General features: G+C 34.4%; 1 protein-coding gene across 1 annotated transcript in view; it reads right to left on the bottom strand.

Moving 5' to 3' along the window:
* Positions 1–4,943: 4,943 nt before the first annotated feature.
* LOC126817538 (myopalladin) overlaps positions 4,944–20,358 on the bottom strand; it is a 45,567-nt gene continuing 30,152 nt past the window's right edge. Inside the window, exons 3-7 of the mRNA XM_050544591.2 lie at positions 15,982–16,195; positions 14,893–14,916; positions 14,168–14,461; positions 13,556–13,579; positions 4,944–6,955 (exon numbers count right to left, since the gene is read on the bottom strand). Coding sequence (XP_050400548.1) covers positions 6,849–6,955; positions 13,556–13,579; positions 14,168–14,461; positions 14,893–14,916; positions 15,982–16,195 — 663 coding nt within the window. The 3' untranslated portion in view covers positions 4,944–6,848. The remainder of the gene's footprint in view (positions 6,956–13,555; positions 13,580–14,167; positions 14,462–14,892; positions 14,917–15,981; positions 16,196–20,358) is intronic.

Genomic DNA, 20,358 nt, shown 5'->3' with positions numbered 1-20,358 from the left:
GGATCAGGTAGTAAAAAATCGAGATTTATCAAAGGATTGTGACATGTTTGGCTTTTGTTGTTATAAAGATCAAGATCACCAGAATGTTAAAGGCCTATGAATGGCATGAGTATATCGTTGTCAGCATATTTATTTGTCATCTGTTTGTCTGTTAGCCCCACGGGGTAAGAGGTTTTTCTATTCCTTTTCTGTCCATGGCCTAGTTCGACTCCAACTTTCACCACTCTCACGCAATAAGAATTAAAGTATCGACTAATCAAGCTGTACCTCTGCTTAGCCTAAGCGGGCAATGCTGACCATCAACTACATCAAGGCATTCAACTAAGAAAGATCTACACCCAGTTTGAACATTATAGCTCAAATAGAATTATTATGTCCAAAACACTGTGACGAACAGACGGGCGGACGAACCCAATTTTAATAGCCCCTTGCTTTCTTCGAAATACGGGGTACAAAACTATTACATGGGGAACATTAGTGGTTGATTGGACAGGTCACATCAAATTCGCTCCACCAGAAGTTTAGATGAACTGGTTTGATCGTTGGGCGTGCGTGTATTAACGACTCCTATCGAGCGAATGTCTCCCAACCAAGATAAAGTTATGATGGCCTAATTTGAATCCTTGATAGGTCTTTTAATGTTTTAAGGGCAATATCTAAAGTACAATTGTATGCAAAAGCCTCTCTTGAATAGACGCAATCTAATTGTCTAAATCTAGGAATTCTAGTTACCATGAACAATTAATACATATCGGTCAATACTTATCGCTTTATCGTTCGTTAGACCATGGTTAGACAGACAAAATGGGGTTGTGTTCATGTTGTTTCAGACGAGAGATTTAATTCTTACATCGGTTGATTTTCATCATGGCCAATTTGGTATTCAAATTCAGTTCTTGGGATTTGGCGGTGATCAATATGGCGATTCAGGCTGCTCAATATCTATATTCTACCACACAAATTTCTAATTATACAAACTGATTCAATTATCCTTCTTCTAAATATAGATTGGAAATTAGCTAGTTCCATCCAAATTTACAAATATTCATTTTATAGGGGAAAAACATCAATGATTTTCTTTTAACGGGAAATTACTTATCAGTGTACATTTCACTCCGAGATGTCATACCATAAACAACAATTTCCAGATTTGATAGAAGTTATTTTATTTAAAGATTGATTTGTCTAATATAAAAAAAAAACATAACGCAACATATAAATCTGACCGGACGTTTGTTTTGTTTTGGACTGCTGTATTCATTAGCCCGGCTGCAGCAAAAAGGCAAAAGTTAAACCCCATCTCCTTCATTCGTTCATTAAAACTGTTTTGTGCTCTATTGCCCTATAGATGTGTCCCATAAATCAATTCACAGCTCACCTAAAATTCTTTCCAGATCCTACTGTCCTGAAGGATTAGGGCTGACCTTTAATCTATTATAGTGTATGTAAATTCGATGGACAATTCTATTCAGTAACAAAGAATCAGACTTGGCAGTTACATGTATATGTAAGATAATAAACTAACAATAACAAACACGCCATGTCGCTGTTTACATTGCAACTAGTAAAGTCGTCATGAGAGGGCATAAACACTAGCATTAGGTAAATCGGAAGTATTAATACAATCGTATTCTTAAACCGGAAGAAAAGATATCAACCCACGGGAAAGGGGCCTTACCATATACCATTATATCCTTTTGTTTATCGACTTCTTAGGCAAGACTTTTCCATAATATCTCTATTATTTTATCTGTTTATTTCTATTTAGATAGCAATCGTAAGATTTGTCTTTTGTCAGTGATATTACCCGAGGCAGATTACCTGTTCACACTCATCAATCAACTTGCACCTAAAATAAGCCACAATGAGTTTATTCAAATAACAATCACTAGTACCTTGACTATTTGAATCTTCTTTTTATCTTTTCCTTTTTTCAAAAACTAAGAATTTTTTGCCTAAAGCTTTAAAGGATTGTGTAAACAGAGTTTTTTTTTAGTCAAAGACATAATACGAGTAGGTAAGATAGTTGCCAAATATACATATCGCAGCTGAAATTGCGGTAGACTCGTTAAGTGAGATTATGTCGACAGTTTTTGTCATTTCCAATGATATGAGAAACTTGTACAGTTTTCTTCTTTTTCCAATTATTGGCATTACACTCATGCCAGCTTTATACGTGGCGAGCAATTGTATCTATTTTTAAATGGTAGTGTCAAATATTGTTAACAAGTAGATTGTGTTTTAGAGTTGAGCAAGTTTAATGGCTTAATTAAAACATGTTCTGGGTTTCACAACAAACAATAATTTGCTTCGCGGTAATTTTATTTAAATAGTGTGAATAAATCACATTAGTACTTAGAATAGTCAGAATTTATAAAAATTAGATCTTACGTTCCATTGTTTTCCTTTTTTGTTTATACTTACACTAAAGCAAGGTCTAACAACATCTGTTTAACGGTCACTCGACACAAACTAGGTAATTTCGGGACTAACATATGGTTCAATTTTATTTTAATAATTTGCTTGCGGGTAGGGGTCTTTAGCAGTGGGAGGAAACCGGAGGACCCGTAGAAAACCCACGAGGTTGGACATGCGCCCCCACTCCTTGTCACGTACAACCGGGGAATTGAAACCACGTCAGTTGACTCAATGACAGACCTTATGATACACCGCGCACGCGCTAACCATTCGCCCCCTCCCCCTCCACGTGTTTCGGACCTTCGGTCAAAACACTTAGTTTCTGTAAATTATTTTTGTTATTATTTTTTTAGGGGGGCGTGGAATTTAGTCAGAGTTTGCAGCCAAAACTGTACATGGTGCAAACATTCATCCAACGTAGATGTGGTTGACCTCCGTGGATCTAATTATTAAATATGAATTGGGACGTTATTGACAAACAGGAAGTGTTTTATCGATGGGACAAAAAATAATCTCAGATTGCCCATATCTCGGTTATTTCTCAACGGATCTTCTTCGGGTTTTCATTTTTGGATTCTTTGGACGAATCCCATATTGGCTCCCACTGACGGTTAATTCAAATTTTTGCGGACAAAGTAAATCTTCGCTACATATGTTCACGTTGTTAAAGGCTCAATACCACTCTTATTGTAACTGAATAATATGTCCCAATCTTTATTCTGGTCAACAAATTGTACTATTTTAGAATATTTCAATTAATTGATGATACAAATTTCATCTTAACACACCTTATTTAAAAATTTTGAAAAATTCAACATAATGGTTTGAAACGTCTAACGTAAACCTTTTCAAATGAAACTTCGATTTAAAAATATTTTCGAACCCTCTGGACAAGTAAAATAGGATGTAATGGATAATTTACACAACAGGTAGGACACTTAAACATCTAGTACTTAGATAGAGATATTTTTTATTTTCTGGAGCTTTCAAGCCAGCAAGAGTGTTATTGTCTCTTTAAGGCAAACTTTAAAAGTGCCCTTCAGAAAAAAAAATCCTCTGACTTCTAGCTTCAGAACACCAGCTAGTGACCCGAGTACGTAGATTTATTTCAAATATGACGGACAACTTTGATTCCTTTTTTAGCTCATAGGGTATGTCCCAAAGTAAATAAAACACAATTTCAGAACAAATAATCCCCTGGGTTCCTACTCCAGAACAGGTTTCAAACTGAACACATCACAAAATCCCGGTAGAACTAGTAGAGCGAACCTGTAATTTTCACTCCAAGAAGGTGTACGTCCAACATATACACGACCATTCGCGACTGGTGATCGACAACCCTTTGGCCGCCATATTGAATTTTACAAAAAATGTTCAAATCGATATTCAGTCACCATTTTGATTTCGATTTTCAAAACCCTTTTTTTATTTTGAACCTACTCCAATTGGCAACAGTTGTTAGGCAGCCGGTTTTTGAATTTCCATTTTGTTTACTTCCGGTTTCACTTTGAATTCTGTTCGACTTTTCATCTTCTAGCTGGTGACCTAACCTTTCAATGACCCTTGACCTTTGTATATATGATGATCCTGAGATCTACTAACAATTAATATCAAAAGTTCGATCTTGAGGTATAATTTCTGGTTTTATTAAGAGTTCAAAATGACAGGGTTTTTTCCACTTTAATAGGTATTGGATGTTACTATACTCAATAATTCATGGTGTAACTTGATTGTTGACCTGACAAGGGTGACCTAACGTGACCTAACGTGCCGAAACAAGTCATTACTCATTCGGAGTTCTAGTTTTATTTAGACTGGTATTCTTTCAGCTCGGATCCAGCAGTATTTGGTTAGAAAGCGTATAAGGTTATAATAAAGTGCTGGGTGTCAAATACTTTCGAAGTTTGTAAACTTAGTTAGAGGAGAATTATTGTAACATTAATTTTGTGTAAAAAGAACAAGAAATGGAAAAATATGAACAATTTATCTGTAATAGCGATTTCATATGTTTTTAAAGACGGTCGTCCAATGTGTCATTTTCCTGCAGTCGTCAGTCCTTCGTATTCTTTGAATAGAACATCGCGTAATGGATAGCCAGCGTAAGTTTAATAATTCCAGGACACTTAGAAGTCGTACGTAAAATTTTGCTGTTATCGTCTTTCCTTATCTAACAACAGAGGCAGATTTGGCACAACTTGTTTCACCATACTCCGACAAAAGAAAATAATGATTCCCAGCTCCTTTATGCATTCAAAATAGTTAACATCCAGGGTGGTTAATACACTCAAATCTGTGCCCCTTATTAAAACAGATATGTTTCGGCGACTGCGAGAAAAAATAATATCAAAAAAAATGGGAAGCAATGTCTGCTATCCTTATTAGATAGTATATCCACTTTGGTAGTAAGTCAAAGAATAATATATAAAGAAAGGAAATTGTGCGGCCTGGTGCTACTTAGTCGCGAACACTAATTACACCAATCATAAACAATAATTAGACTTTGATAGGACGGTACATAAAAAAAATACAGTAATACAACTTCTTTAATATTAACTAAAGTGATATCGGCTACATAATTTAGTTGGGTTTTTTTATTTAAATTAGCTTCTTCTTGTTGATCTGTACTTAAATACACTATCGCAAGAAGAAAAGCTCCCTAAATCCTGCCTCATTTGACAAATTAGGGGCTTGATTATGGAAGCGTATAGGTGTCAATATAATGAAAGATACCGCGATATTAATATGGTAATATATCAAGATATTGTGATTGTTGGAATGAATTTAACCCTGAAAAGACAATTTTTGCTGAGTTAATTGAATCAATGCACCATGTTGTGTGCCTTCATTTCGTCCTGAATGTGCACGTTTGCGTTAAGATATTACTATTCTGAAGCATTGTCATCATATTTCATTTCGCGGTAGTATATATCGACATAACGCACGGTGATAATGGAGTATGTAGCTAAAATTTCCAAAGAACAATGTCATAACGCAAGCGTGCGCATTTAAAACGAAATGGCGACATACAACATAGCGCGTTAGTAAAATTAACTCGGCAAAAACTGTCTTTTGAGTGATAAAATCATCGCAACAAACACAATATGTAGACATATTACCATATTAACATCGGGATATCTTTTGCGCTAAATTGATACATTAAAGTATATTACGTATCACACTCTGAGCATATACATAAACAATTTCAAAAATCTGCAAAAGAATAAAAGAAAATATTATACATCTTATATACACGTGTGAATTATAATTCTACCGAGGTATAGTTGTTTTAATACTACAATACAATAAAAAGTCAAAGTTCAACAAAAATGTTCATGACTTCATCGCTAAAATGTGTTGTTACGTGCACACAATTAGAGCACGAAGATAGAAACAATACACAATTAGCAACGCAATAGCGATTTATATTTGTTTCTAAAGAGTTGTAGTGATGAGGCTGGAAAATAGAAAGCATTTTTACACAATTTTTGGTCACTTATTTACGTTACTTTAATATCATTATAGTATTATCCTTAAAGCCATTCTGTTAGTTGCGTATAAAACATTTCTAGGGTGTCCTTTTACTACAACACACATTCACATAGTTGATTTAACTGCGGACCAAACAGTAGATTTAATGTATATAAAAATGCTCAAATGTTTAAATAGTTAATACAAAACAGGGTGTTTAACAGCAATAAAATACTTTGCTTGAAGTGACCGCCATCATGTTTTCAATTACTCTATATAACATAAATTCTTTAAATATTATACGTACAAATGTTTGGTAATTTTGAGAAATATGTCTTTAACTTAGGGTTACGTCTCGTATTGACATTTCACTAAAAGTCTTTTTGTATGTTCGTCTTATGATACGATGCTCTCCTAGTGTGTTTTCAATTAATTCGTTAGGAAAACCATCGCCAATATGATTGTTTCGTAAGAAAATAATTCCAACACATGTTTTTGATATATCAGATGAACAGGGATCATATACCACCTACGACGGGTCTATAGCACAATTGCCCTAACAGATAAAATACACAAATGCACCATGAAGATCTTTCTTTAATCTGTTATCTCAATCCGAGGGTTTTACGAGTCTTCAATTGAAAAATAACAACTCGTAACTTGCCTTTCACTATTGTCGCGATGTTGCTGCTACGAGATTCCTATTTTGAGTTGTGAGTTATTTTATTCGCTTTCAATTATTTTTTAATAATTTGCATTGATCACAGATTCTTATCTACATGTCTGTATATATACTTCCACTTCTGTCGCCTCCATCTAAGTCGCATTGAAGTCATCTTGATTTGTCATTTTCAATCTCATTCTTGGACATTCAGTTTTACACAATATACATTCAAATAGATCACAACCCATTAAAAAACGTTGCTGCCGAGAAAATAAATGTAGGATTTTAAAAATATTTATCATGTCACAAACCAGTATAATATTAACGTGTATATCGACAAACATACAGCTTTGATATCCATAGGTGATAATCCGACGCCACAACTTGGTAAATCAAAAGAACCCGCTGAAAAAAAAAGGAAAGTAAAATTTGATTTCAGTTAATAAAATTTTTTTACGAAATTGATATGACAGTATTTTCAAACTGAACCAAACACGAAAATGTATCTTACAAAAGAAAACGAAATTAAAATCTGCCAGTCCTCGAACTTTATATTATTAAAATTTGTAAATACGAATCAGAAATTTCATATAAAACTTCCATCTGATTTAAACACAGATCCTATTTCGTTTCGTTTATGTAGTTCAAAATTTCGTTTTACCTGTCTTTACTATACAAGGATCTGAAAGAGTTGATATATAACCCGCGTTCTGGTTGATGTGAGGGATTAGCCAATGAAACGGTCTGTTGCAGCGAGTTCTTGGCGTACAATGCACGGAACTGTGGGTATCCTACTAGAAATATCAACACTGATTGGTTAATCAAATGTCTGACGTCAAAGATCAAAAGCCACGCGTATGACCCTGACGCGACCCCCACTACAACTGGTCAGATCTTCATGTGGTAGAGGTCATCGAAAGTATAAAAAAAACGAAATATAGATCTGACCAGTTTTAGTGACAGGTCGCAGCAGGGTTCATACGATCAATCAATCAGCATTGATGTTTCTAGTGGATTACCACACGCCAAAAGCTCGAGGTAACACTTCAATGATAACAACTTTTCCAGATCTTAGTGTAGTAAAGACAAGTAAAACGAAAATTTTGAACTATAAAAAACGAAACAAAATAGGATCTTTTAATCAAATGTTTTATGATTGATATAAACTTTTTTACAGAATCGGAGGGAGTGAGAGAGAGTTTAACGCCCACTCGGTATAAACTAGGTCATTTCAGGACCAACATATAGTTCAATTTTATTTCAATAATTCGCTTGCGCGTAAGGGTCTTTAGCAATGGGAGGAAACCGGTGGGTCCGGAGAAAATTCACGAGGTTTGACAAGTGACCCACTCCTTGTCACGTACATGCAGGGAATCGGCCACGCTATTTGACTCAATGACAGACCTTATGATCTAAGGCGCACGCATTAAACCATTCGGCCACCCACATCTTTACAGAAAGCAGTCGGACGAAAAATTCAATTAAATATTTGTTATTTTGGTAATTCTAAATATGTCTAGATTATTAACTGAAAATAATTGAAATAAGATGATTTCTAAAAAATAGTTAAAAAATACAGAAAGAAATATAGAATTAGGAAACAACTGCTCAGTTTTTCATCGGTCGGAGTCCACTTACAGCGATCAAATTAACTGCGTTCAGTCCTCTGGCTAAATCTCAAATTACATTTCTTAGAGGTGTATGATGGATTTCGGTTCGTATATTTCCTTGATCGTTTTTATTAGCAAGTGATTTAATGTGGTTAATTACCTACTGTGAAGGGTTATTCCTATTTTTGATCAACTGGCGGTATGTGGTCCATAACCTTTAACTTGGCTGGGATTTGTTTCAGAAAGATTTCTATTAAGATAGATGATAACTCTTTCTTGATGAATGTCGGCTGTCATGTACACTTAACGAAACGATATGATGGTGTTCAGAAATAGACAATCACAGCAAGTTCACAATAAGATATTTCTGAGTGTCGTGATAAAACAGACTCATTTGAAACGTCATAACTTAATGACCACCAACTATCGATGGGAATGATATTAGTCTTGACTCGCGCCTAGCCAATTAATAATGTAATTGTTGGCTATTCTCATTTAGTACTAAGGCAAATTAATGTCTCATGTGGCGATTTGTAGGGATTCTTGGCGGTGGAATGTGTTTGTTACTTGTTGTTGGTCATTAATAAGTGAATTGTAGTTCATAGATAGAATGTCTACGCCAACCGCATATTGGTTACAAATAAGGCATAGTTTCTTGTACATTGGGTGACATTACATAATGAAATTTTTGCCAAACAAAGAGTGGAAATACCCCCACACACAGCATCCATGTCTCGAGCGCAGCTTATCCGACAAGAAAAATTGAATGTTGACCAAATTTCATAAGGATCCATTATGCCTTCAAGAAATCTAATCTATATCGCTTTCATATTCTCAAATAAAAACAAGGTTAAAAACTGTAGCATCTGTCGTGTTCAAAGGGTTTTCGGAAAAGGAGAGGGTGGAACTCCTACACGGAATGAGCGTATTAACAACGCCCACGATTAGTTTGACCCATCCACACAATAAAGTGACAACATCATTGCAAGATAGCAGCTACCCTGACGGTGTTTACCAATCCGATTTGCAAAGTGATCTGTATTGTCTACTTTATAGCTGGCAAACAGAACTAAAACCCATATTCGAGAATCCACCATAAATGTTCGAACCACTGACCTAAATTCTTGACTAAAGGACCACCATTTTGTCTTATTTCGGAATTCTATGAATTCGAGCGATGGTGTAATAGTCCATAGAGATCAAGTAATTACTGGGTATTATATTTGGCTTGATCTGAAATTTGACAATTATATATGTGATGGTCCATGTTACGTATTGTTAAGAACCTAGTGTAACAAATATATCAACCAATATACAAAATTGGAAATTGACATATATTTTGAGATAACGTATGACAAACTATCGGTATATTGACATATATTTTGAGATAACGTATGACAAACTATCGGTATTGATTATTTACAGTATATGGAAACAACTTCAATCAGTTGTCAAATACAGATATAAACCCATTTATTTATTGACCTTATTTCCCGCTCTAACTTATTTATATACACTTATGGTATTGAATAATGTATATAAAATATGATATATGATATACTTGGCATTTTGTAGATCTGGGGTTACTTTGAACTTGTATGAAAGACAATTGAATGGCTTATAGCGACAGTTCTTGTATGTCAACATTCGTCACTGTAATATAAAGGTAATACATATAGAAATAAAGTTATTAAATCCTAAATTGGCGATGGTCCTAAGAAAAGAAAGTTTACGTCTTAGGAGGAAACAGATCGAAAGAAATAGAAATGTGTACATTAGTAAATCTATTTTCACTAATATCAGTACCAGTATTTCATGGTTTTCGACCAAGCAGAAAAAAAATCTACCTATTATCCACCTATTTATTTTTTATTTGGACTTGAGAATTAGACACTGTTGTTTGTAATACCGGAACAATAAAATCACATTTCAGCGAAAAACATTATATAATCTAGTACGGTAATGGTATACAAATATCATTAAAAGAACGTAATAATATTCGCTCCTGAACCTTTTTGCAGACCAGAATATTATCATTAATATACACTTGTATGGTTTACTATTGTTCTGTTCATGGTCAATGTGATATTCTCAAAGATTTGCGCGGGAGATGGGGTAGGTGTATGCGTGTGATTAGTTGTTGATAGAACTCATCGAACTAGACATATAACATTACCATTTATTTGATTTTCTCACTTCAAATAAAGAGGCTTTCTATTAACCCCGGGGTCGTTCGTATTGAACTTGGATTCACATCAATTATGTTAGCCGTGATAACACAGCCATCGTCGGCATCAACTCCATTCATAATGATTAGAGGCTATTCCGACTTCTGGAAGACAATTATCGGATGTTGTGATGTACATGTATCTGCGAAAAGATATCTTTTAATGTAAAAGCAGTAACTTCATATAAAGAATTTGTCCATCATCAAAGTTGAAATAAATGTATCTCCAGGAATCGGGTTTTTTTAATGATAAAGCGAAATTGGTATTTTGTCTATTAAGAAACTGTTGCTTAAAGCGAGATGATTCTTTTGGTATTTGATTCAAGAATCATAAAAGTACGGAAAATTTATGACTTTAATGAAATAGTTAACTTTTTGCACACTTTTAAACATCACTGAAAAAAGCTGTGAGGGGAAAATATGAACCCAAATTGTCAAACGTTGTGGAACAAGTGCTTATATCTTTGGGCCTACATGGGGCTTTAATATAATGTACTACTAACAAAGCTACATTTACCCACTATACCAGGGAATATCTCTTTATCAACAATTGTTTTCAATTCTATGAAGTTTTAGAGACTTTCACCTATAAGGGTGTTGGGATATACCTGAGATCATATTTCAATTTTCAGATAAATGCCAGAAAAAAATGATAAAATCTGCAGAAGATTGCTGATGGAACGATTCCAAGAAAAATATTGATTTAGATAAGATGAGTTAGCAGATTTTTAGATTTCGTCACTTTTTTAACATTTTATTCAAGATCAGTTTTCCCACATTATAAAACAAATTGCTTTTCTTCTGTTAATTGACTCCGTCGGGCCGTTTTCTGTTCAAAATATTGTGATATTATTGTATGCAGCATTTTACTAATTAATTCTATTATGGGGCACAATATGTTTTTGAAGCAAAGGCGTAAAATGAATATTTGGAAGAAAAAAAATATGACCTAAATATAGCACTATGTGAATGTTTGTGTAATATAACGCATTCTGTAAGGAAGATCGAATCTAGTGCTTGTTTCTAAAGCTATAATTCTGTTTAGTATACATGCCTGGTGAAGACCGTTTTGACAATTATGATTTGACAAATTTCTGCAACAATTTTTAGTGTACAACAAACGATAACAATAAATATAACTATATGTATTGTATCGAATCTAGTGCTTGTTTCTAAAGCTATAATTCTGTTTAGTATACATGCCTGGTGAAGACCGTTTTGACAATTATGATTTGACAAAATTTCTTCAACAATTTTTAGTGTACAACAAACGATAACAATAAATATAACTATATGTATTGTCATTTTCAATTGATATTGGTTGTTGTAGACTAAAAATTGTCGCAGGAATCTTGTTAAATATTTTATTCTTTCTGGGAAGGTTTTTATTGGGTTTAGACACGAATAAGCGATGCTTCCCTCGCTGCATGAGTTAATGTAGTCGATTATGTTTTGATGTTAAGTATGAACAGATTAGACTGCATGGACAGGAGAATGGGTCCTATCCTGTTTGTCCTTTAAGAGGGTGGTACAACTTCTATAATGATTAATATAATTATTACACACTTATATAGCGCTCAACTAACACATAAATGTGCTAATGTGCACATTACATTTATTGGGGATAGTGTTTATAATTTTATGATTAAACGGGATAATTAAGAACACGCGTAATAAAAATAATCAAAATCAGAACACGTAAAATTGTTCTCAAATTGATTTTGTCCTAAAACCCTGCTATCTTACGAATAAAACATTATAATGATGATTTAATGAAAGAACTAATTGGGACATATCCAATCTCCAAATCATACAGTTGATACTACAATTATGGTACACCGTTTCCTTTAACAGAAACTCCAGTGTGGTAGTAAAACGATCATTTACAGAACATAATCAAATTCCCTCACTTGGCCGAGACATAACAGTGTCGGTTAATACTAAATAAACGTACGGTGACAAGGAAAGCTTCCACTTTTTGGAATTTCTTAACATAATCTGAATTATATTCATGCTTCAGATAATTGGGGTATGAGTTGTATCTTTTATGGTGCCGCGTCGTTGCTGTCGTCTGAGATGATACCCCTAATTAAGCATGGCATAAATGCTTCCATTTCGGTAATTTATAATGGTATTACCAACACTTGTAATAATTACGGATTATAGTGTTAGAATACGTAGATATGGATAGTATTCGTTTTCCAGCGAGAACAGGTCACTTGAGCCCCAAACTGATCAATGTATTGTGTCAGAATTCGTTGATCTGGATTGTATCCGTTTTCTAACTAGAAAACGTCATCTGAGCCCCAAATTGATCAGCACCTTAGCAGATACTCTACTCTGATAACAAATCGCTTGTTTGTGTAAATTGCAAAGATACTTCTAAAGTTCTACGCATAGAGTTGAGAGAAAGTCGTTATTTCTCAAGCAAGATTGTCAATCCCACGCCCATTTTTGAGGTAATAATCAACTGAATAAAAAGATATCGGTGGAACGGGCGTAAAATACAACTAACACACGCACATTAAGTAACCAGCGGCGTTTCTTTAGTGATTCATTTTAGTAAAGTACATGAAATGTAGATAGAGTTAAAGATACTTTATGTAAGATTTAGATAAAGAGTTGGTCGTTCTTGATGTAATAGTTCAAAAATAGATAATGCAAAAGGAATATATCGAATATTCCATTCAAATTACTTTATTCTGAACCATGATAAGTACATTGATTTTTATTATCGTAACCACGGTACTAAAATATTCGAGCCTTAGCCTTGCTTCTCAATTTTTAAATCAAATCATAAAATGGCCGAAACGTCTTAATCTAGTTAAAATCTCGAGCATCCGATGGCATCATGGGGTTGATTATGACCTTCTTATGGTAATACATTAATAATTAATAATTTATATAACATTTAAGGCCTATAGAAAGAACTGCAAATTTAACTCTTGAATAATGTATCTTTAATCCAAGACAGAAAAAAAGGTTAATGAAAAGTGGCGCCAATGAGTAAATATAAGAGGGGGGTGTATATTAGCTGTAGAGATATTGGTAATAAGTAAGTAAGAGTGGTTTATGTAGAAATTACATTATATGTCATAGTAGATTTATACTATAGACATAAGTTCCCCCCATACTTATAATAATCCAAATAAGCGAGATTCTTCTTACCTCTTTTTACATTATTAGATCCACCTTAAATAAGAAGAAAGGTATGTTTAGTTAATAAGCAGAATAAAATAATATTTATATATTTATATAAATGAAATAACCGTTTTTCTAAAAGACAAAAAAATCCAACAATAAATATAGATAAGAAATACATGTGTTATGCATGGAGTACAATTTCAATCTACCTAGCCAACGCAACGCTATGCTACGTGGAGGTGCATCCCCACAAACTAGATTGAGCGCTTGCCCTATAATCCTTCAAAGCTATTAATTTAATTCTATAGTGCGTGTATATTTTACGTTAAAGTGGTTAGAAAAAGAAAGTGTTCACTGTTATTTTAATATTAATAACCTCTTTAGATGGACATTGGATAATGATTTATAATGTTTCACTCTGACCAACCAGTGTTCTTCCCTTGCCGACCTTCTTAATTGCCTAGAGGAATCTTGGGATCTTATAGTCAAAATGAAACCATATCTTACACTCCTTTTGAACGACATAACAAAATATTACATGGCATACTTTGATAATTGATTAAAGGTTTTGAATACTGGTTGAGCAAATGTATCCTATGACACTTCGGGGGTCAACAACTATCGAAAAATACTTACCATTGATAACAAATACTTGAACTGTTGTCATATCCTTTCTGTTAGAATTACGACAAACATAAAGACCACTATCACTTTGCGTTACTTGGTCTATCTTTAATAAACTGGTAACTGTATTATCTTGTATGGAAGAATAAGTTTCTATTTTTATTCTATTGTCCGAAGCCGGGGATAATGTATCGCCATCTTTAAACCAAACGACGTTAGATTGTCCGTTATATATAGTTGACGTTTTACAGTAAATTTGCATATTTGAATATTTTTCCAAAAACTGCGTACCACTGACTTGCATAACTGTAAAATTAAAACAGAAACACTTACATCAGTTGGAAAGATTATATTTCAGTCCATTTTTCTTCATGTTTCAATTTTGCGCCTTTAGGGTACACAATGTAGGGTATGTTTCCTTTCTGGACGTATGATAACCCTTCGATTTTTGGATTTGTGCTAACAGCTGCGGGAAATTTAAATTCGGGAGTTTGGGCAACTACCCCGAAGGCAATTAGCTTCAAAGATAAATCTGTGCCAGTGTAAACGTGTCGCTAAATAATGCAAACGAATTGCATAAAACATTTGACTATGATTGTAATTCTTGTAAGAGGCGCCATACTTCTCCGTTCCCTTCGGCGCTCACCTAATTGGATAATTGTTCAAAGAAGAAAACTGCTATGGAGAAGGTTGAAAGTAAAAACCAGTACAATGAGTGAAAAGGAAACACGTCTTACCTGGATTTCTTTTCACTGGGTCATCTGAAGAATAGAGAAGGAAAGATAAAAACATATGGTTTCTTTTCATACTAAGTTTCATTTATTAACATTAGTTGTTGGGATTCTTTTTTCAGTTATAAATACATCAACCCACACGAAAATTCTGTCTACACAAACTTCACTCAAATAAAAAGAATTCGTTGAAAATAAAAATATAAATGCGTAAGAGATTAGCATAGTTGGCATGATATATATTACATCACGCATTCAATACCATGAACTACAAAAATATATTCGAAAACATTGAAACACTATTATAAAGCCATAGCTCAAATGCCAACAAAATTTCACCTTTTTTAAATAAGATTTAAAGATACCCTTTGACAACATAAATAAATAAAAATAGCCATAATACTGTTTGGTCATCAATAATGTGGCCATCACACAATTGGTACATTTATGTGACATTTGAAACTATTTTTTTAGCATGGTGTATGGAAGACGAATAGCTCCATAAATACAAAAAAATACAGAAAAAACTAGCAGAGGAAAAGAATGGGGTGGAGTTTAACGTCTTGTCAATAAAATACTTCGGTCATTTTCAGATTAAGATCTGATTTTCTATGGCCACGTGCTAGGGACGAGAATGTCGCCCAGTTAGTTGCGTTACCGCCTACTCTTCGTCCATCGAATTCAAACTGCCAGGGCGGCGCCTTGTACACGCACTCCATGATACACGGGGAAATTTTGTACAAACGCTCCTCCATTTTTTAGCTTAAATCAAAATATGGCTGAACTGTTTTAATCTATTTAATATCGGAGAAATCCGATGCCATGGAGAGTTGATTATGGCCTGGACAAGTTAATTAATGTTTAATTAATAATTTAGAAAACATTTCAGGCCTAAAGAAAGACCTGCAATATGCAGATTTAGCTCTTGTACAATGTATGTTTCAAACAGTGTTTGTGATAAGTAAGTGACAATAAACGTCTATAGAGCAGTGGAGTCTTTGTTATTGAGATTTGTAGGGATCTATGTTGATGCTAAATAGAATGTCAAACTATCAATCTTGCAATGCTAATGAGAAATGACAATGGCAAATTTACCTATAACTTTTAATCGTACACGATTTCTCATCTTTCTTTGGTGGGTACTGACTTGACATTCGTATGTGCCTGAATCAAGCCGAGTTACGTCATCGATAAGAAGATTCCATTGGTTATCTTTTGTCACGTGCTCGACATGTATTCTGGAATCGTCTGCCCATGTGTCTGTTCCTATTGTTAAAGGACTAATTTCCGGTAATTTTCTCCATATTACCTTTCAAAAAAAACAAAAAACAAATGAAATGAAATGAAATGGGGTTTAACGTCCTACTGTTCTGTTCCTAAACTGGGCTAATGAAGACGGGCTATACGCCATACAGTGTGCTATGAGGGAAATTTTGCCCGGGCAGCGGCACTATGGCCTACTCGTATATCGAATTCCAACTGCCAAGGGATCTTTTACGTGCACGCCAATGTGTACACAAGCGCAGAGTGTTATTCATTGGTCGAATAATTGATTCTAACTTGGCACGACTTCCGTCACGAATCCTAAACTGGGACTATCGTCATCTGGTTAAATATTTCTTAAAACGTAGAAGTGTATTTGCAGTTGGCTTAATGAGATTAAAATTACACTTAAGGCATGTATGATATGTATACAACTTTACGCCACATTACCACCACGATACTAGATTTCATGAGTTTTTAAGCTTGTGTTCCTCATTGTCATTGGAAATTTACGATAATTATCTATGGAGTATCATCCTTCTCAGTCTGCCAAAATATTTACACTTCGTGTTACATCTAATTAGTTGTTTTGTTATGACACTGAGCATTGTTTTGTCTTGTTGGTCATTTTTAAACAAATAATCTCGTTATAAATATTATGTTTCGATAATTAGGTCAATTAGTATTACAATATAACTTTGACGTCTAGACTACGGGTCACTAACTTAATTTCAATCCCCAGTTCGCCGGAATTAAAAAAAAGATAGATTCCAGGCAACATAACAGGTAAATAGTCCGTGCAGTCGGTAGGGGTTGTCGCATATTTATTCTTTTGTAGGTAATCACAAGGCACCGATATCAATTTTATACAGATCGGATAATAAATTTTTTTGGTTAGAAATCTAACAAGGTTCAACAAAGGCAAATAATAATGCCATAACTCTAGACGTCGGAGGTTGCTTAAATTCAATAGGCTATTTCGTTTTATAAATTTAATATAGATCGGACATTTTTCGTTAGTGCATTCACAAGGTTCAACAAAATGAAACAAAGGTTATACCAGATCGGTTTATAAGTTAGAGCCTTCACAATGTTCAACAGAGTAAAACAAGGGCCATAACTCTAGAAGTAGTTAACGGAAATTGCTGAAATTCAATAGGATTCTTCGTTTTACTAATTTAAATAATGCCTATCTATTTAAAATTAAATGTTAACAACATATATTATACAAATTTCAAAAAGATTGGATAATGAATGTAATCTGTGGAGTGTTCACGAGAAATAGGAGACGACGGGCGGACGGAGGCAACGACAATACATGTATACAACCACATTTGCGTGGATTAAACTCTCAAACACTCATGGTGATAATACATATTAGCAGAACAAGTTTCCGGTCTAGTAAGTGCTTACTGTGATCCGGGGTCGGGCTCGGTGTTTTTGATTGGGTCAAATGTCCTTGGTCCTCTACATCTGCGGAAATTATAATTGACATATGGGCCGAAGGACGTTACTTGTATAAAACTAAAATAAATAAACTAGGGCTGTAAATTTACTGTCAGCCAATTTGAAACCATGTGACTTTTCTTTCTTTTTATTACCCAGTTGTGGGGGTTTAACGTCAACTCGACACAAACCAGGTCATTTCGGGACTAACATATGGTTCAATTTTATTTCAATAATTCACTTGCGCGTAGGGGTCTTTAGCGGTATGAGGAAACCGGAGGACCCGGAGAAAACCCACGAGATTAAACAGGCGACCCTACACCTTGTCACGTACAACCGGGGAATCGAAACTACGCCAGTTGACTCAATGACAGACCTTATGATACAAATTACTTCCCTCCGAGCCTAGCTATCGGCGATACATTATTATAGTCTAGCCTAGATGTATTGCTACCGTTCTTACGATAATAAACAAAGTCCCGATTATCCATTTTTACGGTAACCGCATCAACGTCAAAACGTATTTAAATCTACTTAATATCGGAGGCATCCGATTGGCATCGAGCGATGATTATGGTCTTTGTAAGTTAATTAATGTCTAATTAATAATTTATAAAACATTTGAGGCCAAAAGAAAGACCTGCAATAGGCAGATTTAGCTCTTGCATAATGTCTGTTTAAGTATAATAAAAACATCAAAGAATATCGATCGATAAATATCGTTAATGTCTATATAATATATACCATAAAAACTAGTCATGCTCTTTTAATACAGCGGTCCGGAAATGCCATTTGTTAATAGACAGATTAATTGCTCAGATGCGATCAGAGGGGAAAAAGATGAAACACCGCGTAAAGTGCACGGCCTCACCTCTCGGGTGCAATATTACTTTTTAGAACTCGATTATAAACCACCAAAAGTTGATTAACAGAACGATATAACCGTATTTTATTATTCCATGCCACGGGCGACGACTTTTCCAACAAATATTTTTACAGTCATTTTATTACAGTAAGTAATTAGTACATTGGATTTTTAATATCAGGACTACCATTAGCTGAGCTGGCATTAATTAAGTATTGACATAATTGAAGTGAAATGTTGTTACTATGTCTATTTGTTCCAGATGTTATGGTTATTGGTACTTCACTGATAGATGACTTTGTTTTAACAATAAACTATCATCACTGTGTATATTGCTACAAGCTACAATTCTACACTTATCCAAATAGAAGAACTTGTCAGAATGAAGACCCTGGGCCATCAAAAATTGAGTCAAACTGGAAATAACCCAATATCGTCAAACCAAATAGACACACTTCCAGCTATGATGATGTTGTTGTTTAACCGTTTTCTTAAATTGAGGCGTATCATTAATTTACACCTTTAACTATTTGCCATATTTTGGCTTAGCATGGCAGAACAATTTTTCTAAATAACGAAAGGAATGTGCTCATTTTTTACCTATTTTACTTTCATCGCCACTTCGTTGCTGTTTTAATGGAAATGGTACGATTTTCTGTGATGATAATATATTAAACATTTTATTTTGTCTAACCAAAATTATTTATCTATACACCTAATATTAGCAATATAAATAAAATTTCAGACCACATTATGTCCTGTGTAAGTGCATTTTATATTGTTTTCTCTTACCAAAGACAAATAATAATGTAATATGAAAACATTTTATAATGACGCAATTCATTCTCCTAACAAATGAGCTGGCTTTCAATTTCATATAAACAATAACCAGGTTTTTGTGTTCATGTCAGATAATTAATCCCTATGTTATCAGAAATTTGAAAATATTTATAGCCTATTTTATTAGGAATCAAGATACGAATTTAATTAAAGGTGTATACGCCTATATACATTCAGTAGGTCAAAGTCCACGATAGACGTTTTTTTAAGTAGTAGTTGTTTTTTAGTGGGTTAGTGAGCTTGATCGTAAGGTACAATTCTATCGAATTTCAAAATTTTCGATTCGTAAATTTCGAAGTTATCTTTGCCGTAATATCTTGAATGCGATACAAGCCAACATTCTTGATTGGACATTTAAATAGCCCGTGTTGTTTACTGGAGCATACCATTCTAGTTATTTTCATTTACATTTTCACTGATCAAACTTTAAATTTCGAACGCGTTTTTTGGAATCGTCTTTCCTGTCAGATTTTGACCTGTAAAGCTTATGAATGCGAAACATGATAAAGTTCTTAGTGGAATTTTCTAAAACTTGGAGTAATTCATTGAGACACATTATACTGACACGGGTCACCAATTATTCCTACGCTGGTAACCAACAAAACAAGGGCCAAAGTTATTTTTAGTCTTTCTCTCCCTTTCCCACTTTTGCATGGCGATCTCTGTTGTCATTTTGGTGTAGAATCGAGGAAATGGGTTTGAATATACATTTTCAGCCAGGTTTTGGTGAATACTCATGATTTTGAGGCGGAAGGATCCGAGAGTTAAGAGGTTGGTTAGGTTGAAATGTAGGGCAGAAAGTTGCATGTTTACTTGTCTCTAGTTCCAGTTTGTCTATCTGGGGGATGCTGACTGGTCCGCGGGTATACTAGTCCGCCGCTATAAGAAAAATATACATATGGTGGCTGATTGGTATCATGTCGTGATGTCGCCCTTCATAAGGCGACAACCCAACAAACCGACATCACGACATTTTAACCCGACACCATGACATATCACCCGACACCACGACATTTAAAATGTTGCAATGTCGGGTTAAAATGTCGTGATGTCGGCCA

Source organism: Patella vulgata, chromosome 4, assembly GCF_932274485.2.
Source record: "Patella vulgata chromosome 4, xgPatVulg1.2, whole genome shotgun sequence".
Taxonomy (NCBI): domain Eukaryota; kingdom Metazoa; phylum Mollusca; class Gastropoda; family Patellidae; genus Patella; species Patella vulgata.
This window is presented reverse-complemented; position numbering and strand designations above follow the sequence as displayed.